The sequence below is a fragment of the Podarcis erhardii genome (assembly GCF_964252035.2).
Source record: "Podarcis erhardii genome assembly, chromosome: 14".
Lineage (NCBI taxonomy): Eukaryota > Metazoa > Chordata > Lepidosauria > Squamata > Lacertidae > Podarcis > Podarcis erhardii.
The window spans coordinates 11,838,951-11,864,817 of NC_138503.1; the positions used below are offsets into that span (position 1 = coordinate 11,838,951).

General features: G+C 45.1%; 2 protein-coding genes across 6 annotated transcripts; both read left to right on the forward strand.

Annotated features, from left to right (window-relative positions):
- The first annotated feature begins 931 nt into the window (after positions 1-931).
- LOC309328898 (rho guanine nucleotide exchange factor 11-like) lies at positions 932-12,567 on the forward strand. Of its 5 annotated transcripts, XR_014150870.1 has the most exons (5): positions 1,003-1,248; positions 1,883-1,962; positions 2,111-3,891; positions 3,985-5,669; positions 11,621-12,567. XR_014150870.1 is itself a non-coding variant. In XM_081839382.1 (3 exons), the coding sequence occupies exons 1-3, from the start codon at positions 1,110-1,112 to the stop codon at positions 2,644-2,646; spliced, it is 240 nt and encodes a 79-aa protein (XP_081695508.1). In that variant the 5' UTR covers positions 932-1,109; the 3' UTR covers positions 2,647-2,674. The 5 variants fall into 5 exon arrangements, 2 of the variants coding, with proteins under 2 accessions (XP_081695508.1, XP_081695507.1); XR_014150869.1 differs by having other exon boundaries at positions 2,111-5,351; XR_014150871.1 differs by lacking the exon at positions 11,621-12,567 and having other exon boundaries at positions 2,111-4,061; positions 4,692-5,652.
- A 1,820-nt stretch (positions 12,568-14,387) lies between these two features.
- LYSMD2 (LysM domain containing 2) lies at positions 14,388-24,962 on the forward strand. The gene is made up of 3 exons (XM_081839352.1): positions 14,388-14,902; positions 21,237-21,568; positions 24,189-24,962. The coding sequence occupies exons 1-3, from the start codon at positions 14,675-14,677 to the stop codon at positions 24,238-24,240; spliced, it is 612 nt and encodes a 203-aa protein (XP_081695478.1). The 5' UTR covers positions 14,388-14,674; the 3' UTR covers positions 24,241-24,962.
- The last annotated feature ends 905 nt before the right edge of the window (positions 24,963-25,867 follow it).

Sequence of the window (25,867 nt, forward strand, 5' to 3'; positions counted from 1 at the left end):
CCCAGAGCCTCCCTGAACCCACCCGCAGGGACACCCGTCCCACCCTCTGCCACATTGAACATGTGTGCTGTCCTCAAAAATGGGGAAATCCACCTCCCAGCAACCTCTCAACTGCCTAAAATTCCCAGCGAGTAGCACACCGGACCTTCCATTGACACAGGACACATCACTGTGGGCCTCCAGCCGCCGAATGCATCATCTGCTGCCATCGAGATATTTTACTTCAAGAACACGGAAACAGAAACATGCCTTAATAATATAGAGATCTAGCTAAGAGTTAAAGTAGTTATTGCTAAAGTTCATCTCAGCAGCTGGCCACAGCAGCAGTTGGTGGTCTTGAAGCAAAATCTCTCCATACCCACGAAGAATGCACTCAGCAGCTGGAAACCCACAGTGATATGTCCCATACAAATAGAAGGTCCAATATGCTGCTCGCCGGGAACCCCAGGCAACTCAAAAGCCACGGGGAAGTGGACCCCCCCCCCGCAAGACAGCACACATGTTCCATACAACAGAAAATAGGACAAGTATCACTGCAGGCAAGCTCAGGGAAGCTCCAAGACCAAAAAAGATCACGATAAAATCCCCACATTCCACGGGCCCAAAGACACTGCACAAGGCAAACAACACAAATGCCACAGTGGCTGAACTCACAACGGAAGCCAATGCCATCAAGTCCCGAGCAACAAAAATCTCCCTCGGGAGGGCTGGATACCACCCACTGAACTCTTCAAAATGCCAAAAAGAGTCATCATCAGGGTCCCTCCAAAAACAGACAGTCCAGACTCCAATCAAGACGTCTCCAGAGCCGATTCCCCCAACGCCCTCCACATGCCACACTCTCCAGCCCACACCGGCGGCCGATGCAATGCACACAATCCAGGCAAAAACACCATTCAAAAATGTACACAATCAAGTGTTCTACAATTCCCCGCCGAGCACCACCTGACCTTACTACGCCTCTGGCAGGATCCATCTCTCCTTGTAACGTAGAGCCCAAGTCTTTTTTGAAGAACAACCCGCTTTAGTTGCCTCTTTTCTGGACCCTGCTGGGATTCAGCCTCAACCTAACGCCCTTCCCCTTCTGCCCTCTTTGCACAGAGCTGTTTATGACGGAGGCCTCCCATCTGAGCTCCCTGCACATTCTTACTGTGCTGTTCTACCAGCGGCTATATAAAGAAAAACTCCTTTCTCAGGAGGAGCTGACCCTCGTCTTCCCCGACCTAAGAGAACTGCTTAAGATCCATGGTAAGTCTGTTTCCCCTCCAGACCGGTCCCCATTCTGTGGCTGGCCCAGGCGCCCGCTTCTTCCTGGGTGGGTCACAGGCAGAGGGGAAAGGGACAAAAAGAAAGGCACAGCATCCAAAGAGCTCTGCAGCAGGATCAGGCCCAAGGGGCCCAGCCAGACCTGCAGCCTGTTTTCAGGGGGCCCCACAAGCTGCAGGGCAGAAGCTCAATGCCCCCCCGAACTCCCCCGATGTCCTGCACATGCCACACTCTCCAACCCACACTGGCCACCGATGCAATGCAACAAGTTCGGATGAGAACAATGCCACCCACCCCACCCCCCAGGAGCAGGGATGGCATCCACTACCTTGTGCAGCCAGTTGCTGCCTCTCAACCTAACCTACCTCACAGGCTTGTTGTGAGGATTAAATGAGGAGGGAATCCATGGACACCCTCCTAAGCTCCTTGGAGGAAAAGGTGGGGTGTAAGTGACATGAATAAATGAGATGCCTGGTCTCTCCACCACTGAGAAAGTGGGATTCAAAAAAGAGCAGGCCATCTCTGTCCCTCTCCTGTCCCTGCTGGGGTTATTCTTTATTCCCCCTCTCCTGTGCCTTGCTCAACCTCCCCCCCCCCCGCCTCTCTCCCCCCCCAGGTTCTCTGTCGGGGAAAATGAAGGATCTGCAGGAGAAAGGGCCCCTCATTGAGGAGATTGGGGACCACCTGCTTTCCCAGGTAAGGATTGGAGAGCAGGGCAGAGAGGCGGGCGGCAACTGGGAGGTTTCTGCCTGTGGGTCTCCAGTGGACTTGGGCCCTTGATTTCCTGATGCTCACTGGACGTGTTTCCTCTCCCCTGCCCCCTGCCTTCCTTCCTTCCCCCCAGTTTGGTGTGGCTGCAAGTGAGGAGCTCCAGCAGGCCATTACCAAATATGGCTTGCAGCAGGCCAGGGCCCTGGAGTTCCTTCAAGCGAAGCAGTGGAGGGATGCTCGGTTCTGGCTTGTCATCCAGATATGCTCCATGAGAAGAGGAGGCTGAGCTCAGGGAAAGGGCCTTCTCAGCCGAAGGACTATTCCCTGGGCGAATGCAAGAGTGCAGGAGAACAAGCCAGATGGTGTAGGTTAGGTGGTAACCTCTAGTTGCATGCTGCCCCAATCTCCAGGTGGTTCAAGATTCCAGGGGTTCTGAGGGCTTTCCCTAGGTTTGGTTTCCTTGGGATGAGGGGCAGCCTCCTGTTCTCACAGGGCCCAGCTGCCCCAAAGGAGAAGCCCCTAAGCAAGCGGGAGCTGAGCAGCAAGGCTCCCCCACTTGTTTTGCCGCTGACTCTCTCTGGTGTCCAGAAACATGTCATAATAATGATAATTATGTTGTCTGTCTGCTTCCTTCTCTGCCTCTCCCAGGAAATCGAGAGCTGCCCATAAGGCCACCACCATTCAGCTAAAGGATTTCTTTAGCGCCTGGCTAGCTACCCTCTGCTGCTGAATAACATCATCCAGCACACTAATGGTCTCTCTCTCTCTCTCTCTCCTTCTCCATATATTTATGTGTTGGGTGTGGTGGGGAGGGTGTCCCAGGAGAGCTGTGTGGTGTTTGCCTCCCAGGATAGGTCATAAGGAAAGGGTTAAAATGGGTGTCATGTGATTGGCCAGTGAGAATGCAAGTGGGGAGTAAAAGTTAGAGTGGGAGGTTTTGAAAGTCAGTTGAGGTTTGGGAGTTGGGAGTTGAAGTTTGGGAGTTGGAGAAGAAAGAGGGAGGAATAGGCAGTGGGTTGGTCGAGTTGTATTGTGAGAGAGTGAGAGGAATTGTTAGGTGGAGTCAGATAAATAGTTGGCAATAATCAGTTTGAAGTTGTTAGGAACAAAGATTGAGAAACTGCCAAGAAAAATTAACTGTAACCATAAGCTTGTTCCTGCATTTAAAAATAAACTTGATTATTTGTTAATGTTAACAACTGACTGGACTCCGTGTTGTCCCTGTGAGATACGGGGTGGTGGCAGCGGAAAAAAGCAATTGCAGTGGTGGCACAGGGTCAATAGACCGTCAAACGTCCGGGGCCCTGTGTGTGATCGCCACAAGCTGCTTCTCTCCATGATTCCATGTTGATGTGCTTCCTAACTTTGGGAGGTTGTGAGCTGCATTGAGCCTGCCTTACTAGGGAAAGACAGCACACAAGAGGGTGATGGGGGGGGGGACACGATGGTGTGTGTGTTTATACAGCCCCCATTTGCCTTCATTAGTGCCCCATGGGAATCGGTGTTGTTCAGCAGCCCACTTTCTGATCAGTAAACAAGGATCCCTTTGCCTTCTGCATCTAGGCTGCTGCTGCTCATCTGTCTTTCAGACCTGTTTGCTTTTAAATGCAGCCTTGTTCCTAGTTAGTGCTGGGAGTTGCTTTGGGTTTCAAAGTAATAAAATGAAACCAACTTTGCAGGCAGCCTATCAGAAGCACTCCCTCGTCACCCCCTCTCTCTGCACCTTCCTCGCTCAGATTCAACTTGGGAGCACCAGTATCTCTGCCTGGCGTGCGTGAGTGCAAGGAGATCCTTGAGGGCATCCAGGAGGAGTTGAGGCAGGCAGAGAATCACGGGTGGCTGGATGCCTCCCCAAAGCACGCAGATGCCAGATCTCTGCCGAAGAGCAGCCACCCACTGGCCAGGCAATTCCAGGTAGGGCCTCCCCTTCGCCCTCCCTCCAATCACTGGCCTTGTCCTGCTCTTCCCCTCTGTGAAATGCTGCCTTTTTCTACCCCTGCTGTGCAGAACCGTAACCTCACAGAACACCACATAATTCAGGAGGGGCCTCTGCAGCTGCGCAATCAACAAGACGACGACTTCGGGTACGTGGAAGAAACAACCTCTCCCGCCAAAACACACACACATGGCACAGGCCACTCAGAGTGGAGGGGCATGTGCTCTCCCTCTGCAGTTGGCTTTGCCATGTAGACCCCCCTTTTCTATTAAGACAGGAATCAATGAGGGGAGGGTATTGTGGCTTTGTGGCAGAAAGACTCTGGAGTCTAAAAGCCCCGGAGAGTCACTGCTGCAAAGTAGAGCCTTAGCTGTTGAAACATCCAACTTGCACGAGTGTTTAGAGCTGTCATACAACAAGCCACAGATCACAAGACTCTCGGAAATAGTGTTTGGGTGGCAGAAGGGCTCTGGTAGCTCGATGGCAGAACACCTGCTTGGCATGCAGAAGTTCCCAGCTTCCATTCCCAACAGTGTCTCCGGGTAGGGCTCAGGAGAAGACTCCCTGCCTGGGACCCTGCAGAGCCATTTCTGCCAGTCAGAGTAGACAAGACAGGGCTAGATGGGCTCAAGGGCCTGATTTGGTCCAGCCTCCTTGTCCCTCTGGCCTGGATGGGCCTTTGGCCTGATTCTGCAGCCTGGCACCTAGATGTTCTCCTCAGGATCAGAGGAGCAGGTGAGCAACAACCCCTCTCTCTGTGTGTGCTTGTGTCTCTTAGGCCTGCACGTCCTGCTTCTGGAACATCTTGCAATATTTCTGAAGCCGAAGGGGTGGCGGATGCAGTTAAAATGCTTCAAGAGGAAGGCAGGGGGCTCTGTTTTAAGCCGCATGGTTCCTCTGGAGACCACCCTCATCCGCCCTGCAGCCACAGGTAAGGGGGGGGCATAACACCACTGCTCTTCATGACACCATGAGCAACAACCCCTCACTCTCTGTGTGTGCATCTCTTAGGCCTGCACGCCCGGCTTCTTAAAGACCTGGTCGTTTTCCTGAAGCCAAAGGAGAAGTGGGTGCAGATGAAATGCCTGAGGAAGAAGACAGAGCTCCTCTTTAAGCCCTCGTCAGTCCCTCAGCCAGAGGGGTGCCATAACACCACTACACATGATGACACTGTAAGGACTCTTCTTCCATCTTGTCTCTTTTCTCTGTTCAGATCCAAGATCATTCTTCCTAACCTGTGTTTTGGAGGAGACACCAGACACCTGTGAGCTGGTGGCATCCAGCCCTTCTGAGAATATCATGTAAGATGTTTGCCTCTTATTTTCCCCTCTCCCCTGGCAAATGACAACAAGCCAAGCAATTTAAATGAAGCTACAAGCACAGAAACGAGATGTATTGGGGGGGAGACATACATTAAGCGTCAAAAGGCAGGGTAAAGGTGTGTGTTTATATATGTGTATGTTTCGTATGTATATATATTAGCTTTGAATAGTGTTGGAACCCCCTGGAGAAAGACACTGCTGAAATAAATGTGGGGTTGTGCTTTGGTCGCCTGCCTTGCAAACTGGCAAATCGAAGCCCCTCTTCTGCTCTCTTTGGGGCTTTAAGAGCGTCTCTCTCTGTCTCCCCTCTTTTCCTGGCAGGTGGCTGCAGCATCAGGAGAGGGTGGCAATGGCCACCAGGAAAATTGTCATTCTGCCCTGCAGGCAGCCCCATCAGATGCCCCCACCCCCGTGCACCCACCTGTGCCTTTCAGGTGAGAGAGACCCCCCCACTCTGCATGTTTCCCATTGCCACGTTAGGAAATCTCCAGGCAAGGGACCTGGCTGGATTGTAGCCAACAGGGCAAAGGTGGGAGCCTCATCCATGACTGTCTCATCTTTGGGCCCTGGGCCCTCTCTCACTGTCAGCATATGGCCCCCAGGAAGTTTCCCATGGGGGCACGTGGCCCTCGGTTTGGAAGAGAGCCACTCCTCGGAGGCTTCTCAGCTGGGTGAAGGGGACGGACACCCCCCTTTGCGATGGCTGCCCTCCTTCTCAGGGGTCCCTAACCCCTCCCCTCTCGGCTCGCCTTTTTGCAGGATATAGACAAGGAGCAATGGGAGCGCTAGACCAGTGTTTTTCAACCACTGTGTGCCGCGAGATGTTGCCTGGTGTGCCGTGGGAAAAATTGAAAAATTCAAAAGATTTTTTTTAAAAAAAAAAAATCAAATCTTCGCCCACTAGGCGGGCGCCGGACTGTGTCCTGGGTATGGGGTGTGTGGGGTTTTTGACCCCACCCTCGGCCAGCAGGGGCGCCAATTGGCGCTCCTCAGGGGGACACCCTCCATTTTTCTGATGTCCGGGCTGTGATTGGTCCAGACTCCAGCCTGGACCTATCACAGTAGGACATCATCTTCCGACTTCCTTCCCGCCCGAGCACAGTGTGCGCAGCAGCGGAGAGAAGAAGACGTCGCGACTCGAGTCACCAGGAGGACCGGAGAAGTTTTCATTTTATTTCTCTTCAGTCTCCACTGAATGCCTTGACTGGATTAGGGACCCTTATAGCTCAGCATCAGTTGGTGGAAAGGACATGACTTTACAGGAGCAGGAGGAACTAACTGAAATGAGACAAAATCGTGGTTTCAAGTTAAGATTTGCTGATCTACCTTTGGACAGTTTTTGGTTGGATACTGCCAAGGAGTTCCCCCTTCTGGCAAACAAAGCTATTTTGACATTGCTCCCATTTTCCACTACATATCTGTGTGAGATGAGCTTTTCAAGCATGATTGCTATAAAAACTAAATACAGAGAGAGACTGAGAGCTGTTGACGAAGAGCTACGTGTGTGTCTTTCTTCGATTCCAGCCAGAATATCAGCTTTGTGTTCAGCCAAACAGGCCCAGGTTGCGCACTGAATAAAGTATTTTATAATTTTTCATATTTCTGTTTACTTACTATTTCATAATAAAGTAATTATAAAATACTTTCTTTGTGTTTATTTGATTCCTATTCAAGAGAATTACTTTATATATAGTCAATATAGGCACAGAGTTAAATTTTTTAACATTTTCTAATGGTGGTGTGCCTCGTGATTTTTTTCATGAAACAAGTGTGCCTTTGCCCAAAAAAGGCTGAAAAACACTGCGCTAGACAGCAGTCTATTTTTTATACTTATAAAATTTCATTAACGTACTTTTCTTTGGTTTTCTTTTGAAATACATGTCTGTAAAATCTAATCTATTTTCTTTTTTCCTGTAGCTTTTAAAAATGCAATAAATAAAAAATGCAATTTCTAAGGTCACGTGGGCTAGGGGCTCAGTAGTTCTCCATTTGAAGATAATAAGCCCATATCTTATCTTGGCACTTTTGTGCCCAGCCCCCTGCTCTTAGTTCTCATCAGCAGGTGCTTAATAAGGGTATGATCCTTGAAAGCATTTAACCTGTGCCACTCAGATAGACGGCTATTTCACAAAGATGCGAAATATATTGGCATTATCTTCAGCCTTTCCACCCCACTGTTTGGCCCCACAGTGGCCGCAAATGACTGCAGAAGTCCTGTGGCAGAGACCCAGGCCTAGGCTCAGTCACCAAAGAGGCCGGGCACCCATAACAAAAATGTTGAGGGTACCTGGACCCCCAATGGACAGGTGCAAAGTCTCTGAGCATACGGGACTTTTCTAAAGGCACCTTCCAGGACCGGCGAGGGCAGAGCTGAGCTTCTGGCGAGTGTAAAGGCCCTTCTTGCATTTCTAGATACGAGAAAGAAGAGATATGCTGCCGGTGTGGCTATATCTCTCTCGATTTCTCCAATTTTATAGTCAGGGCACCTTGAGCAGTCGTGTTGTCTCTCAGTGTCTAATATTCTTTGCCTGACTGTAGCTTTTGCTTGGCCCAACCCCAGACTTAGAAGAGCTTGAGGGGCAAAACCCAGTTTCTGAAGAGTGTTCAGAACTGCCAGCCCGACTGGAATTGATCGCAGAGGATCAATGGGGCTATCCCTTGGGGGAGCAGATTCAATGTCAGCCATTTGTAGATTGATGTTAGGCAGATGTTAGCCTCCACTCTCATCATCCCCGTTTCTAATCTAACCCATGCGTTTGAGACACATCTGGGGACTTGTGTAGGAGAGCTCTAAGAAGTCTGGATTGAACTCTCTCAAGGGGGGAGAAAGCAGAGGAAGGTGGGTCCAGAAAGGATCCATAAAGGAGCTGTGCCAAAGTTTTGGCCTTGTATAATTTTAGAGCCACAGGGATGAAGAAGCCCCCTTGTGCTCTGAAAAATTTAAGAATACAGTTTGCGTTTCCCCCCGCTGAGCTCCCGATGGAGTTTGTGTGTAGTTTGTTGGTTCCTGAGGCCTGTACCACCATTCCTAGATACTTATAGTTTGTGACTTGTTCTAATTTGTGGCCTTGGAGTTCCCAGCTTCTAAGCTTTGGTTTTCCCCCAAAAGCGAGTATCTTTTGATAGTTGATTTTGAGACATTCAGATTCACAGTATGCTGCGAGCTTTCTTAGTGCTCTTTTGAGTCCAATGGGGGTTCTAGATAGAATTACCGTATCATCGGCATATAGCAGGACTGAAATATGCCGATTTGCGAGCTTCGGAGGGTGGAGTTCTGAGTCATTGAGTGCAGATAATAAATTATTTAAATAGAAATTGAATAATAGAGGGGCCAATAGGCACCCTTGCCTGACTCCTTTGAAGGTTTTAATAGGGTCCGTTAGGTGTCCTAGGCGGCTACACCTGACTCTAAGAGCCGTGTTTGCGTGCAGTGCCTGAATTAACAGCAGAAGCCTTCTATCGATATTGGTACCCTGTAGTCTGTCCCAGAGTCTGGTTCTGGAGACTGTATCAAAGGCTGCTTTTAGATCAACGAAGGCAGCGTATAGTGAGGCCTGCCCTCCTGATTTGTATTTGTCGATGAGATGTTGTAACGTTAGACAGTGATCTGTCATGGACCTTCCGGGTCTGAAGCCCGCTTGTTCTATTGCCAGGATATCTCATTCTCTAGCCATTCTGTAAACTTATTAAGGAGGTGCTTTGAGTAGAGTTTACTAATCACACTTAATAGGCTAATCGGCCTATAATTCGCTGGGTCCCCTCTGTTGCCCTTTTTATAGATTGGGACTATTATGACTGTTCCCTATTCCTCTTGGGTTGCGGCCAGTGTCATCTATGTAGGTGAAGAGGGTGGCTAAGAAAGGTGCCCACCAATCCGCCTGTGCTTTTATCATTTCTGGCGTAATGCCATCTGGACCTGGGGCTTTGGCCGTTTTCAGTTGGTTTAAATATGATTTCACTCAGTTACTGAAACTGGCGGCCATTTTGCCAGTTGTTCTATATTATAATTTCGTAATGGAGGTTCAGCGTCCTTGTACAACGATACCTTACCTATTCACTCACAAAACTGGGAGAGACCCAAAGGTTAGGGGGAATTTGTGAGGTTAAGGGGGAAATAGCCTTATGGGTGCCAGAAGCTACCGGTTTCCAGAATAGTGTCTGATCTTTTGCTTTTGCCGCACTAATTAATTCTAGCCAACATTTTCTGGTATAGGCGTTCTTTTGGTGGGTTATTAGGTCTTTAGTCTTTATACTCTTTTTTTTAGGGCACGGACGGCAAGATAGGCTTGCTGACTGACAGAATTTTCGGCTGTCAGGGCAGCTTTGTAAGCATTTTGCAGGGCTTTCCTGGCCTCAAAGCGGGTGTAGTCAAACCAGGGTTTATTTGATATTATTGGTTTAGTTGGCCTTTTCTCTGTGGTATTAAAAAGGTGGGGTTTTTAATTGTTGGAGCAGGCTCTCATACTTGGAAACTGGGTCCTCAGGCCTAGGATTATTCCCAGAGCCAATTAAAATTGTACGCTCCCTCTCTCTCTAGCATCAGACAGCAAAGAGAACAAAGGACAATAGTCCCACTTCACGGAACACAGTAACACAAAAATCCTGTCTCCATCACTTCCCACTCTGTGGAGTCAAAACATACACCGTCATGTGATAGACAACAATCCCATGACTGCAATCATGGAGCAGGAATTCTGACATTTCCAGTGTTTTGCTATTAACATTCTGGCTGCTGTTGTTGGGTAAAGAAATACTCTTTGGTTTTCATTTTGGTTCCAAGATGGCGGCGCATTCATACGCTGCAGCTCTGAGCTCCCAATACATCACCTACTCACTCATAAAACTGGTAAACATCGGGCTCGCAAGAAAAATAGAGATAACTAGAGAGTTTCAAAGGTCCCACTGTATACCAAACTGCACAGTAAGAGCTCCAGGATCTCTATGGATTGTTGTTGGGAGGGGGACATGCCAAAAGAAGCGAAAGAGAAAAGAGCGAAAGCAAAAACATGGCTGCAGAGCTGGTCGGTTAACCCGGCTTCGAAAAAGACCCATCAGACCAGCACTGCCAAGCGTCTTCCTGACCAACACCAGATCTCTCGTCCATAAAATTGACGAATTACAGTTGCTGATGGCAGCAAACAAGCTTCTTCGTGAAAACTGTGTGGTAATTATTACAGAAACTTGGTTACATTCAGCAGTACCGGATGTGGCAGTTGAGCTGATAAATCGAATAATTTATCGCTCTGATAGAAACAGTGATTCTGGTAAAGCTAGGGGCGGAGAAATCTGTATTTACATACACAATGGTTGGTGCGTTAACAGCAAAGTAGCTTACACGTATTGCTCCCCAGATGTAAAATTGATGGCAGTTACATGTCGGCCATTTTATCTGCCTAGAGAAGTATCTGTCATAATTATTATAGCTGTTTATATTCCACCTGATGCTAATGTCAGTGCGGCACTTTCTAAGCTATATGACCTCATCTCCAGGCAGCAGCAAATCCACCCAGAGGGCACCCTTGTTGTGGCAGGGGACTGCCTGAAGACGGTTTTTCCTAAGTTTGAACAGTTTGTGAAATTTCCCACTAGAGGACAGAATATTCTAGATCTCGCATATTCCAATTTGAAACAGGCATACAGGGCAATCCCCTTCCCCCACTTAGGCTCATCCGACCATTCTTCAGTTTTCTATGTCCGAAGTACATCCCTCTCAGGAGAAGAATTCAGCCAGTTATAAAAAGAGTTAGAATTTGGCCAGAGGGTGCTCTTAGTCAGCTCCAGGATTGTTTTGAGAGCACTGATTGGAGCGTGTTTGAACATCAAGATCTGCATAGATACACAGATGCTATACTTTCCTATATTAAAGTGTGCACCGATAATGTAACAGCGCAGAGATGCATTAGAGTCTATGGGAACTATAAACCATGGATGACTGCTGAGGTAAGAACACTCCTGAAAACCCGGGATTCTGCCTTTAAGACAGGGAATATAGTCATATACAGAGAGGCGAGAACAAATCTCAAAAAAGGCATTAAGGCAGCAAAACAACAATATAAGCTTAAGGTGGAAAATTATTTAGCCGATAACAACATGAAAGAAGTGTGACAAGGACTGCAGCACCTAACCAACTACAAGGGCAATACGATTTGCCCCCTGTATACAATGCCCAGAGGAAAATTTATATTGCCAGTTCTTAACTGGCTTCCAGGTCGATCTGCACAGGAAGTGACAGCTGAACTCCTAGCAGATAAACTTCTATGTATTACACACCAGGTAGCCGAATTTGCGCTGGCAGCCAAGAAGCTCTGTTCCAGCTATGTGAATGCACTCCAGTTTTAAATTCAGTGTTGTAAATTTCTTATTTTTATGTTTTAAACTTCTACAGGTTAGATCTCTGTAAAACGAGTATTGGAGAAGCCCATGGTCTAACAGTTTCAATTTGGTCAGTGACAGCGACAGCATCTCTGCAGATATGTGATTTTTCTATAGCGATCTTCAAGAACAGCAGAGGTGAGAGCACAGAGTTGTGTCAGGGTGAATGCCTTATGGTATTTAGGCAGATGCAGATTGCTAAGATAGTCCATAGGCGTTGAGAGATACCTGGCAATAAAAGAGGGGGAACCTATCCAGATCTGTTTGGTGTTCTGTGTTTGTGATATGCTGTTTGATGGCTGATCTAGCCTCCCCAAAGCCCATTCTGAGCAATTGCTCAAGGGAAAAGCCCAGAGCTAGAATTTTGGTCATAACTGCCTGATACTATGCAGATTGGAATTCATCCTTGACAACAAAGAAAGGCAAGCCCAGTTAGGAAAAAAATATAATCTTAGTCAATATTTGAGTATAGACATCTATACTCTTGCTTCTATGCTCAAGAGACCTGCTTCTAGCCTCAAGATGGCATTGGTGACACATTTTGGGACCTGAAAGATTCATCTTAAAATTTTAAGATTTAAAATCCCCTCTGGGCTCCCCCTTTTCCGGAAGATAGATGAGAAGCAGTAGGAGCGCTACATGGCAGTCCACCCAAACCTTATCCTGGGAACACATAGAGCCTGGAGATCAGCAAAGCTCCATGAATTGCTGCGAAAAACCAGCTATGTGAAATCTCCAATATACTAATTACACCTTCAGTGGTTTCAATGCGCTCCAACTATGTCAAATTTGGAAGGGAACCTAACTGGGCACCGTGTACGAGTTTGGCTATAAACTTTACTTCAAATAATTTCAGTGCTGCTTGTATATAATAGCTTCCTTTGGATCTGAAGCATCATGTATATTGTTTTTTATTTTCCACCCACCCTCCCCATCCTCAATCAGTTTGACTCTGGCCTTTAATATACAACAACAATTTATTTATCTCAGAGCTAAAAAATAATAATAGTGCTATCAATTGCTATAAATTATATATCCTAATACTGTAAAAATGCATACTTTTATAATATTTTATTTATTATTTACTAGTTATGTTATGTTGGATATCTTGTTGTTTAAATGATGCTGGAAATCAATACAAATAATGTTTAAAAATAAATCTTTGTATTCAAATTATATATTGCCTATTTTTATGCCTTCTACAAACAAATTGTTGAGGGGATTGTGTGTGTGTCTACACAAACACATGTGGTGTTTGCCAAACTGGGTCTCTGACCCAGGTGACAGAAAGCCTACTTTTGCCCCTGGACACAGCAGCAGTCAAAATAATTGTTTTAAAAGTGTAGAAGTGGTTAATATCAAACTATTCAATACTGTGTTTAAAAAGCTGGTTTCGTTATTAAATAGAATACTGTAAAAATGTGATTGATGCTGAAATTAGGGTTCTTATTCCCCACCCCGTTCTCATAGGAGGTATGTCCGGCTAAGGACATCCTCAAGAGTATGCTCACTGAAATTAATGAATTTAAGTTAATCACGCCCAGTAACTTCAATGAGTCTAGTCCGAGTAGGACAAGCACTGAATACAACACAATATTCTTTTTATAGTTTTGTTCTTTTGCATATAATTTTTATTTCCATTTTCTCTTTTACAACTTAAAACACTCATTTTACATCCTTACGATATCAATCACTTCTTCTCTTTCCATGGTTCATTTTACATATCATAAATCCCTGCGTGTTTTATAAAAACTACACCAATCGGTTTTCCATTATTACATCCATCAAAAATTATTTACACAGTTGAATTTATCTTAAATGCTGCCAGCGTTTTCAGCTGTACACAATTATTTCCCATATGGCCAACAAACGTTTGCCAGTCTTCTTTAAACGTATGTTCTCCTTTTTCTCTTATTCTATATGTCAAGTCTGCAAGTTGTGCATTTTTTAAAATATAGTTTTGTACACTTGCTTGTGAGAGTAATATTGCCGCGGCCTCTTAATGGCTACATTTTTGGCATCCTGGCAGCAAAAATAATTTTAGATGACAAGGGAGAAACTATGGATGTATAATAATAATAATAATAATAATAATAATAATAATAATAATAATTTATTATTTATACCCCGCCCATGTGACTGGGTTTCCCCAGCCACTCTGGGCGGCTTCCAACAAAGCACTAAAAGGGATTTGATATAAAGCAAAGCACTAAAAGGGATTTGATATAAAGAATTACAGCTGTAAAAATTTAAGATTAAGAAAATTTTTAAAGAGAATTAAATATAAAAATGGATGAAGGATTGCTAAAAAAATTTAAAACAAGGATGCAGTGAAGGGGAGGTATGGGGAAGTCGTGTTATGTTTGTTTTTTGTTTGTGTTGTAAAATTAATAAAAATTATTTTTTTAAAAAAACAACAAAGCACTAAAATACAATAGCCTATTAAACATTAAAAGCTTCCCTAAAGCAACGGTCAGAGTCAGAAGAGCTGTCAAAAAACGCAATATGGATTCTTTGGAGGAATTAATCATGATGATTAACGTGAATAATTATTAATAGCATTGATAATAATGTTTGGAGGAATTAATAATTGGAGGAATTGATCAGAAAAACGCCCCTTCCCCTCACACCCGTGTATTGTAATCAAGAGTTCATAGCCCCCATTGAATAAGAGCGAGGCGGTTAGAGCAACGACCATAACTTGGCGCGCGCCAGTGGCGGCGGTTGGCCCGAGGGACAAACCGCCTTCGCCTCGACTTGGCGCGCTAGCGTGATCGGCGCATGCGCCGGCGGTTGCCCGCACGCGCAGACCGCGGGTGGGAGGTCAGTTGCGGAGCGGAGACCTTCGCTGAGAGGGGGAACTTTTTCCACACGCGCGTGCGCGCACACACTTCAGTTTCCCTGGTGCGCAGGCGCGTAGGAGGAGGCCGTTGCCCCGGGCGACCTGGCGGCCGGCCTTCTCCTCAGGAAAAGCTGAGGGGAGAGAGGGAGGATGTGGCGGCGGCGAATCCCGGCGTCGCCCGCCAGGCGCTGAGAGGGAGAGAGCGCGTGAGGGAAAAAAAGGCCCATGGCGGAGTTCCTGCCGGTGCCCGGGCTGTTCCTTCGGGAGGAGCCGCTTCCCGGGCCGGATGCGTCCGAGACGGAGGCCGAGCTGTCCCTCAGCCTGGCGCGCACCAAGACCCGCTCGTACGGGAGCACGGCCACCGTGGCGGCGCCGCTGGCCGAGCGCTACGTGGAGCACCGCATCAGCGCCTGCGACACCCTGCAAGGCATCGCGCTCAAGTACGGCGTGACGGTAGGTGATGGCTGGGCCGGCAGGGTCGCTGGCGTCCTTGCTATAGGTATGGGTAGTGTTTCCCAACCTTGGGCCTCCAGCTGTTTTTGGACTACAACTCCCATCATCCCTAGCTAGCAAGACCAGTGGTCAGGGATGATGGGAATTGTAGTTCAAAAACAGCTGGAGGCCAAGAGGACGCGGGTTGGCGGGGGGGGAGGGGAAGCGTCTGAACATGTGCAGAGTGCCGTCTTCTCCTGGGGGCTCCCACCACCAGAGTGGAATAATTGCGGGATTGAAAAGCGAAAGAGAGCGGCCCCCCTTTATCTGAGCATGTGCAGAGTGCTCCCCCCCCCCCGCCACGTTCCCAGTGACTCCAGCTGGATTCTCAGACATATGTGGCTGTTAGGAAGAGTACACTTAGAAGCATAGTCGGAAGGAACCCCCAGGGTCATCTAGTCCAGCCCCCTGCAATGCAGGAATCTAAAGCATCCATGACCTGGGTTAATACAGTGCCACTGTATTCTGCTCACCTGGAGTACTGTGTCCAGGTCTGGGCACCACAGTTCAAGAAGGACACTGACAAACTGGAACGGGTCCAGACGAGGGCAACCAAAATGGTCAAAGGCCTGGAAACGATGCCTTATGAGGAACGGCTAAGGGAGCTGGGCATGTTTAGCCTGGAGAAGAGGAGGTTAAGGGGTGATATGATAGCCATGTTCAAATATATAAAAGGAGGTCACATAGAGGAGGGAGAAAGGTTGTTTTCTGCTGCTCCAGAGAAGCGGACACGGAGCAATGGTTCCAAACTACAAGAAAAAAGATTCCACCTAAACATTAGGAAGAGCTTCCTGACAGCAAGAGCTGTTCGACAGTGGTATTTGCTGCCAAGGAGTGTGGTGCAGTCTCCTTCTTTGGAGGTCTTTAAGCAGAGGCTTGACAGCCATATGTCAGAAGTGCTCTGATGGTGTTTCCTGCTTGGCAGGAGGTTGGACTCGATGGCCCTTGTGGTCTCTTCCAACTCTATGATTCTATGATTCTAACCTCTGCTTCAAAACCTCCAATGAAGCAGAGTTCACAACCTCCCGAGGGAGACCATTCCACGGTTGAACCACTCTTATTGTTAGAAAGTTCTTCGTGGTGTTTAGAGTTTCTTGTAACTTGAAGCCATTGGTTCGAGTCTTGGTCCCTAGATCCTTTTCACATGTACTGCTAGTAAGCCAGATTGCCCCCCCCCCCCATTTTATATTTGTGCAGAGAGGGCCTTCCTCCTTCTCCTGAAACTAATTACAGTGGTACCTCAGGTTACGTACGCTTCAGGTTACATACGCTTCAGGTTACAGACTCTGCTAACCCAGAAATATTACCCTGGGTTAAGAACTTTGCTTCAGGATCAGAACAGAAATCGTGCTCCAGCGGCGCGGTGGCATCTGTGCTTGATAGGAAGAGAGTGCTTCTCTTTGCGGGTGTGCTGAGCCCCAAGCATCTGTGACTAACAGAAGAATGTTTGTCTGAGCATGTACAGAGGGCCTTTCGTCTCTCCTCCCAATAACTCTCAGCCCCTTAGGCATTTGAGATTGATATGTGGACAATACTTGTGCAATAGGTATGCAGCCCAGTAACCCAAGTCAGCTTTTGGGGCCTCTGTGAGTGATAAGAAGTATGTACAGAGGGCCTGCCTTCTCTTCTTCCCTGCAATAATTACAGATAGCTCCTGAGGCACCTGTGACAGATAAAAGGAGAACAATTCACTCTGAATATGTGTAGAGGGGCTCCCACTACAAATTGCCCCTTAGGCATCTGTGATTGATGTGACAAAAATGCTTTCCTCTGAATCTGTGCAGTGTCCTCATGTCCCCCCCCCCCAAACATGGATATCTGTAGATGGCACCTCAGATGTTGAGCTGGAAGAGCTGCTAGAATCTAGACAGATGTGCTTGGAACTCCAGCACATCTGTCTTTAGCACTAAAGTTGTAAGGACACAGGGAAGTGCCTTATGCTGATTCACTGCATTGGTCCATCTAGGCTCAGTAATCTCTACTGTGAGAGGCAGCTGTTCTCCAGGATTTCAGGTAGGAGCTTTTTCCAGCTCTACCTAAAGATGCCAGGGATTGAACCTGGGACCTTCTGAACGCAATGCAGATTCTCTACATTGTTCTACTGTCCTCCCCCAAAGACATAATTGGGCAGCAGACAAAATGTCAATGTTTCATGTGTAGCTGCCCTGCTGTGGTCACCTTTCAGCATGAAGAGAGTATATTCACCATCATAAGAGGTACTAAAGCCAGCACATTAGGAACTGGTTAGGGACTTTCAGAGATACCTGAGCTCCAGCACCTCTAGCTTTAAGAACAAAGGCATGGTCAGGTATGTTGCCCTGTGTAAAGAAAGTTTTCTTGGAGGATTCTCTGCGTAGCAGGAGAGGTGATGTTTGTTACACAACTGTTGCACTTCCCCAACCTTACTGAACTGTGATTCAGTTTGTTGCCTTGGCTCCATGTCTCCCCTTTAGTATGAATTATTCAAAGATTCACCCAGATACAAAAGAAGGTGAAGTGGTTGTTTTGGGTGACAATACATTTTAGAAGCAATATCTCAGAGAAGCAACAAACAAGTATTTCCCAACCTTCGCCCCCCTTCCGACCTTGTTTCCTTCCTGTCCCCCCCCCCCCCGGGCATGGGCAGGGGGGCAGCTTCCCCCCAAAAGTAAAAATCAATACAAATCAGTACAAATCTGAGGTTCTGTTCCCCCTAACAAAAGCCTGCCCCCCTAACAAAAATCCTGGCTATGCTCATCCCCCCCCCAACTGGTAGAAAGGTAGCTATTTAAATGTTTTGTTTGTAAATAGAACATGTTTTATTTATACTTTTTATAATTTATACAAAATACAATTACATTAAATGATAGGAACATAATGAAATATTGTTGAAGCAGAAAAACATAGAATCATGGAGCTGGAAGGGACCCCAGTGGTTATCTACTCTAACTCCCTGCAATGTAGGAAACTCGGCTATAGCATCCATGGCAGATGGCCATCCAACATCTGCTTAGAAACCTCCAAGGAAGGAGAGTCCAGAACCTCCTGAGGGAGATCCATCTTCCATGTATTATAAAAAGTAAGCAACACTTATTTGACCCCAGTTATTCAACATAGAGAGGGAAACCTACAAATACAGTCCAAAAGGTGCACAGGGAGTTCTGTATATAAGGGATAATTTTAAAAAGCAAGTGGTCCTCACTGACCTGGTGCAGAAAGATTTTGTCTTCCAGAGGAGCCCTGGCTACCTACACAAAGCACTATAGCCCCACAAACCATTACCTGGTAGTAAGGCCCACTGAACTCAGTGTGGCTTTCTTCTGAGTAGACAGTTATTTACTAGAGGCAAGTCAGCAGCACCAGACAACTCTGCTTGGCTGGGCGCTGGGGTGGATTTCACTCTGTGCCTTGCAGAGCCAGGCCGACGCTGTCAACAGGCCCTGTGCCCCTTGGCAACATCCAAAGGCCCTGATCCATTTGGCGCTGGGGTGGATTGCACCCTGCGCCTTGCTGAGTCAGGCAAGTCAGCAGCACCAGACAACTCTGCTTGGCTGGGCGCTGGGGTGGATTTCACTCTGTGCCTTGCAGAGCCAGGCCAACGCTGTCAACAGGCCCTGTGCCCCTTGGCAACATCCAAAGGCCCTGATCCATTTGGCGCTGGGGTGGATTGCACCCTGCGCCTTGCTGAGTCAGGCCCAGGCTGCCACTGGGCCCAGCACTGGTGGCAGCAACAAGCAGCTCCTGCTCTCCCAGCCCTACCCATTGCCACTCCACCCCTGCACTTACCTGACCTGGGGGTTCTGAGAGGAAACAAACCAGGACTGCTCCAAGAAAAAGCACACGGCAAAACATAGCGCTACTTTTTGCGGATAGCCAGCCAATCAGGATTTTTTCTTTAAAAAAAAATGATTTCCCTTCTCACTTCCCTCTGTGGCCCCCTAGCCTCATGCCAAGCCCCCCGCCCCCCATTTATGCGATTTTCACCTGTGTCCCCTTTGGAATATCCTGGGCCCCTGCAGTTGGAAAACACTGGTTTAAGGTGCATTCCAACAATCCCTTGCAGAGTGGTTGGGGAGATTTAGGTGTAACTCCTGGAATATGTGCTGCTACCAGGAGTCCAGGAGTTGTATCAACCTTTCTAAGGAGATCCTGAGCTAGTCTCATGGGTTGCTAGAGACAGCAAACTCTTGGACTAACATTCACACTGGGCTTGTCCTTGAAGAAGGTAGAAAAACTTGGAAACATGTAATGGAATGGGTTACTAATAGTATTGCATATGCTAAGCTAATTACTAAAGCATATTTATGAAATAAGCGTTCGTGCTAGTAAGGGGTTTTATATATAATTATAAAGTCAAGTTACACACATAAGTGCACTAATTTACCTGTTACATGGCATACAGCAGGACAATGAACCATCTAATGAAAGAGCTAGGAACTAGCTCACCAGCCTGCTGCCAAAAATGCTATCCTGGGAAGCAAACCGTGTTTTTTACATAGTGGGAGATGGATGTTACAGCAATAACCCTGTCCACTTCTGCCTCAGATCCCACCCACTTTTGGCATGCAGCTTCTAAACATTTGGTATGAGGCAATGTGACCCTTGAAGAAAGAAAAGTTCCCATCTCTGATGTAAAATGTTGTTTCATTAAAACTCATTCCGCAAGGGACTTTGTTTAGAGATAACTATGGGCCTAGAACTTTTCGAAAGCAAAGGCTTCTAGTTTTGGATCTTCTGTCTTAATAAGATAAGAAGAAGGTGTGCTTTGTTTATAGTTAATAACAGTTTGCAATTTTATAACAGATTTATATAGCAATTATATAGAAGATTGCAGAGCTCAGGTATTGGAAGATTATAAAAACAGGAGGATAGCTCATGTTGGTACAGTGGGATGAACTTTCTCATGACAGGATAGCATCTCATGGAGCCAGGTGCTGGATTCTAGTACCTATGATGATTTCTCAGTCCCTGGTCCCCATTATTGACTCATAATAACAATATGACCTAAAGTGCTGTATTTGTAGTGCTTCATCTCATTCCTATGGTTCAATATTTATATAGAAAAGCAGAAATTAACAAGCATGATTAATAGAAAGCTACTGATTTAGATTTAAGGGATAGGTGTAAATTAACATGTTTGTATTTAGATATAATTTTAACCAGGATGTTAAAAATTCCTTTGAAGTTTTACATTTCTTGAGCCATGTGCTAGAGAAGCAGGAGGGAAACAAAATCTTGAGTTACGTAATAGCTTTATGTGCATTATTTATTAAGCTGCGCTGTGGCTGCTACATTTTCTTGCTAGCCCATAGTGAAGACAACGCCTCAGAGAAAATATTGTGTTTTTTGGTTGATACTACCCTACTTGAGATGATTCACATATATGGAGAAACTGTTGCCTGTTAGTGAAAAATATATAAAAACCAGTTTCAATAAACAAAAACACAAAACTGTTTCATAAAGTTATGGAAATAAAAAAGAAAATGCAATTTAATTTCAGGGTTTTTTATTTGTCTAGTTAGAGCTGGAAATACAGTTTGTCTCCAAAACCTTTACTGTAACTTAAATATTCACATGTCTATGGTAGGCACCTGTTATTTCAGCTGTAATAGGACATAGGGCTTCATGTTGACGGTTAGTCTAGTTCCATGACTGTTAATTACAAGCTTTTCCTAACACCATCGTGGGATTTTTGGATGGCTGATGGTGTGGTGCAGTTAGAGCCACAGCTCTTCAGTTATGCCATCTTTAATGTCACTGTAGTTACATGATATTTTATGTTTATTACTTGACGAGTTAACTGGCAAATGAAGGAGAGTGGAAGGGATGTAAATAAGATGACTAGGCCCTCTTTCACACTTGTTTCTAGCAAGTGCTGGAAGGGGCACCAAGGCTGGCAACTAGAAACCCAGATAAGCTCTTGGGACCCCCTAATTTTCAAGTTCCATGGAATATTTTGCATTAGGTGCCCTGGTTCATGACTTCCAGTTCCATTAATCTGCTGAATGAGTGAGAGATAACTTGCCTGGTTGCCTGGTAATTAAATTCAATTTGTGTTTTGAAGCATTATTTTCTACCTTTTTGCAAGAAACATTATTATGGGGCATCAATAAGAGAATATGCCCAAAGAGATCATATTTTATTATTTAATTTCATTGTTGAAAGATACATTTTATAGTGTATATTTGAAAGAAGAGATGGTACAGTTGCTGAGACATTGCATTTAAGAAGGAAATGTATGTCATGAAGCTGTTTGTAGAAAACGGATAAATAATCTTTACCTGAATCAGTAAACATAGTTGTGTGTCTGTTTCAGATGGAGCAGATAAAAAGGGCAAATAAACTGTTCACCAATGACTGTATATTTCTGAGAAAAACATTGAATATCCCTGTTATATCTGAGAAGCCTTTGCTGTTTAATGGACTTAACTCGTTGGAGTCTCCAGAGAATGAAGCTGACACCCCCTCTTCTTGTGAAGATGGACCAGTGACAGTTCAGGAAGACAACTCTTCACCCAGTCCTCAAGAGCCTGACAATCAGCTCCCTCCACCTGAAGAATTATCTGCCAAAGATTTTCTACATAGACTGGACTTGCAGATTAAGATGTCCAAGCAGGCAGCTCGGAAACTAAAACCTGAAGATAACAGGTAAAGAAAAAAGAAAACTGCCTGCTTATTTAAACACAATTTGAGGGCTTGATGTGGATAATACTTAGAACAGTAGCATACAAAACAGAGAGTTACCCACTAAAGCACAGTACCGTTGGAAAGGGTTTACAATTTTTCCTGAAAATTTTGAGAATTTTCTTTAAATTCTAGTATTTGAGCTTCCATGTTACAGATTTGGTTAGGCAAATTCCAGATACTTTGATCAGCTCAGTGGCTAAAATTTTACACCCACACCCACACCCCTAGAGAACTGAAGTAATTCCGTTTTTAAAAGAAAGAGAAAAGCAAAAAGACCAAAGACCTTTCCAGAGTTTAATCTTCCTGCCCTGCCCTGGTCTCAGCGATGCTAATGAGATTGGCCTCCTCATCCACAATCAGATCATGGATGAGGGAGAACTTGTTCAGAATCAACCCACCATTCAACAGCAGCCACAGCAGACCTGAGGGCTGGCACACAGCACAGTCACTAATTGCCTGTGCTATGTGTCCCTTCCTACACCAAACCTCCCCCTACCCTGAACTACTGTGATTGCCCCTCCGCTCTCCCAGCTCCTCTCCTTCCAGGCACATTTCACCTCCTTCAGTAAAAAAGACAAAAAGAAACCCACACAAAGTAAAAACAGTTAAGATAATTGTAGCAGCCATCATCACCATCATAATTTATTTGACTGGGTTGCCCCAGCCACTCTGGGTGGCTTCCAACATAATAAAAACAACAAACATTTAAAAAATCCATATACAGTGGTGCCTCGCAAGACGAAATTAATCCGTTCCGCGAGTCTCTTCGTCTTGCGGTTTTTTCGTCTTGCGAAGCACGGCTATTAGCGGATTAGCGCTATTAGCGGTTTAGCAGCTATTAGCGGCTTCGCGGCTTAGAAAAAGGGGGGAAAAGGGAAAGAACTCGCAAGACGTTTCGTCTTGCGAAGCAAGCCCATAGGGAAATTCGTCTTGCGAAGCACCTCAAAAGACGGAAAACTCTTTGGTCTAGCGAGTTTTTCGTCTTGCGAGGCATTCGTCTTGCGGGGCACCACTGTACAGTGCTACCTTCAGATGTCTTTGGAAAGTTGTATAGTTGACTATCTGTTTGACGTCTGATGGGAGAACATTCCACAGGGTGGGTGCCACTACTGAGAAGCTGCCAGTTGCACCAATACAACTTGCATTCCAACAAGGCCAGGAGCAAACCTTTTCACCCTTTTCTTCCCTTCTCAGGGGGATGACAGGGCTCTCCCTCCCTCTTCCTTTCCCTCCCACTCCAGAGTGTAGCAGTGCAGATTTTTGCAAGCATCTCTATGGCCTCATTCATTCTTGACCTTTTGTTAATGCACAGTAATTATTTCCTTGCTCAGGGCAGCAGTTCTTCTATTTCTTCTGTGCCTTTGTATTTTACTCTTTCCTTTTTTATTTTGATAAAAATTAAAGGAGTGCATTTAGCTTATTTTTAGAAATTCTTTTAGTAAAACAAAACACTCTTTGCGGAAAGGTTGCAATAATTTAGTTCAATTCCTTTGATAAATGCAGTCCCCCCCATCTTTCTATGATACAGTCCATTTGGCAGGTGACTAAGTTTGAATTATAGTTCTAAAAATGGCATTTGTTCTGCTCGATAGGGGCACTGAAAGATATTTAATTTTATTCTTTAATATTATTCTTTTAATTTTATTTGTTGGCCCAAACCATCTTCCTTTTGTGATATGTTTTGCTGTTTTCTTAATGTACGCAGGGTGTATGTATGCCATAATTCCATGGAACCATTGGGAGCATAGAAATAGCCCAGAATGTAGAGGTGGGAGCAGAATTCAGTTTCCTGATGCAGCTGAATGTGATTTCAAATATTGTTGAATGATTTAATTGTCTTTGCCCCTGCCATGATTAGCAAAGTCATAATAAATTGTGCAAAGTAGCAAGAACTGCTGCCCAGAAGCAGTTACTGCTTAAGGCTGCAACAAAAGGTTGCAAGCCCATGCCATAAGTGCAGCTGAGAGACTAGCAACTTTTGCTATCTGTCCTGGAACTTTTTCACCCCAACTTGTCATTAGAAAAACTTGTAGCTAAGAAGTTGTACTTGCATCTGCATATTTCTTATTTGTTACTGATCTATTTTTTTTCCTTTTGTGGTATGTTTTTGTAGATTGTAAGCCTGAGGGCAGGGATTATATTTAATTTCATTTTATGTAGACAACATATAAAGTCGTACCTTTGTTCTCGAATGCCTTGTGACTCGAACGTTTTGGCTCCTGAACACCGCAAACCCGGAAGTAAGTGTAGTGGTTTGTGAACTTTTTTTGGAAGCTGAACGTCTGACGTGACTTCCGATTGAGTGCAGAAAGCTCCTGCAGCCAATCGGAAGCCGCACCTTGGTTTTCGGAAGTCAAACGGACTTCCAGAATGGATGGCATTCGAGAACCAAGGTACGACTGTAGACTTCTCACTGTATACAAAATGCTTGTGGGCTCGCTTGATACATTGCTGCTTGAAAATTGTGAAGGTTTCCTACAAGGAATGACCATTCTGCTACATTCCTTGAAGGCTTTACTTTGTGGAGTAAATTTTATAAGCACATGGAAACATTTTCACAAGCTTCCTTTTTTCTCAACAGGGAGGACGATGAGGAAAACTCCTATGCAACTTCTTCTTATCAGCAGCAGTAGAAGATGACTGAAGAGCTGGAATCAAAACTGTTCTTAAAGAACTAAATATCTGAGGATTCAAAAGCAAACCTTTTGGATTGATTTATTATTGTGTACTTGTTACAAGTCGTATATAGGTAATTCCACTAATTATACTTGCACTAAAATTATTTGACCTTTGCCTTCTGCAGGCCAATGTCCTTTTACTATACATTAATAAAGGAAGTGATCCTTCCAAAACTAGTAATTGCCTTCGTATTTCTGCTATGAAAATATATCCCTGAGACAACTCTGAATCAGGATCGTTAGGAAACAGCTGTATATACTTATAAGATAAAGTGTAAGGAAGATTAAGTATTTATGATGAAAGTCATTATTATGGAGCCTTGAGATAGATAAGCCTGTCATGCAGATTTTGTGCATATGATACAGCGCTGTGTGATGGATACAGCTCTGAATATTTTTTTCTCCATGTGTGTGTACATGTGTCTTTATACAGATATAAAAATATGTATAGAAAGATATTTGTTCTTAAAATGAACCAGTTTTAACTGTTTTGGAAATCAGTTGAGATTTTAAAGTATGTATGGCACAATACCTTGCTCGGAGACTTTTTTAAACAAAGGGAAGAACCTTGGTAAAAATGTATTTTTCTTTGTGTCAGGGTAATGTTCGAAACATAGATACTTGTGTGCAAATATATGTAGTTTTCATGTAATAAATGCAAAATGCACTTTAAGAAAGTGAACTGTCTTTGTTTTTCAGCCTATCTGTATAGAAAATACAGAATGTCTGGTGCTTTGCAAATACATTTCAAAGGAAATGTATTTGCTTGTGTCTGGAACTACTATGCATACAAATTATAAGGACCTTGGTGGGCACGTAATTCAAGGCTTGTCTCATCCCTTTACAAGACATCCATGTGACTTGTGATCAGGATTCTGAAAGATCATCTCACCCCTTACATATAAAGATCATCTCACCCCTTACATATAAATTTCATCACAGTGCTCTGCAGTCAAGGGCCTCCTACAGACACTGTCTTATCTGGTCTGTTCTGCACAATTTAGGAATCTGGCCTTAGTGTTGTGGCACCTACCCTTTGGAATTGCCTCCTGTCAAATATCAGACAGTCACAGAGAGAATAAACACCATGGTGCATCTGCCCCAGCTGCAACAAAGCATGTCTCTCCTGTATCGGTGTCTACAGCCACAGCAGGTGCTTGCTACAACCTTGACTTCACCCTCAAAGGCGCAATTCTCCATTGTCTCCTGAGACAGATGGATGTCAGCAAACATACCCTCTTTCAACACGCCTTTTAAGGAGAGAGCTTTCCCAGTCTGCATCTGTATTGGAATTGTTTTTCGGTATTTTAATTGTTTTACCAGTTAGTGTTTGCTGCCCTGGGAAGAAGAGTGGGATATAAATGCAATTAATTGATTTAATATATGTCCCTATTTAAAATCAAGTGTGTGCATTTATATTTAAAAACCTTAATAAATATTTATATATATATATATATAAATAAAATAAAATCAAGTGCAGTACTTCTATTCTTCGATGGAACACAGCCATTCAGTGTCTCACAGCAGCCCTGAGTTCTGTTTTGAAAAGCAACTGCAAAGTTCTAAGGTTTTCATTTCAGAG

Excerpts from the sequence above, each read along its gene's own strand:
- LOC309328898 (XM_081839381.1), top strand. The coding sequence starts at position 1,110 with ATGACGGAGGCCTCCCATCTGAGCTCCCTGCACATTCTTACTGTGCTG. Across the intron at positions 1,249-1,882 it reads AGAACTGCTTAAGATCCATG|GTTCTCTGTCGGGGAAAATG; the intron begins GTAAGTCTGTTT and ends CTCCCCCCCCAG. Across the intron at positions 1,963-2,110 it reads GGGACCACCTGCTTTCCCAG|TTTGGTGTGGCTGCAAGTGA; the intron begins GTAAGGATTGGA and ends CCTTCCCCCCAG.
- LYSMD2 (XM_081839352.1), top strand. The coding sequence starts at position 14,675 with ATGGCGGAGTTCCTGCCGGTGCCCGGGCTGTTCCTTCGGGAGGAGCCG. Across the intron at positions 14,903-21,236 it reads CGCTCAAGTACGGCGTGACG|ATGGAGCAGATAAAAAGGGC; the intron begins GTAGGTGATGGC and ends TGTCTGTTTCAG. Across the intron at positions 21,569-24,188 it reads CTAAAACCTGAAGATAACAG|GGAGGACGATGAGGAAAACT; the intron begins GTAAAGAAAAAA and ends TTTTCTCAACAG.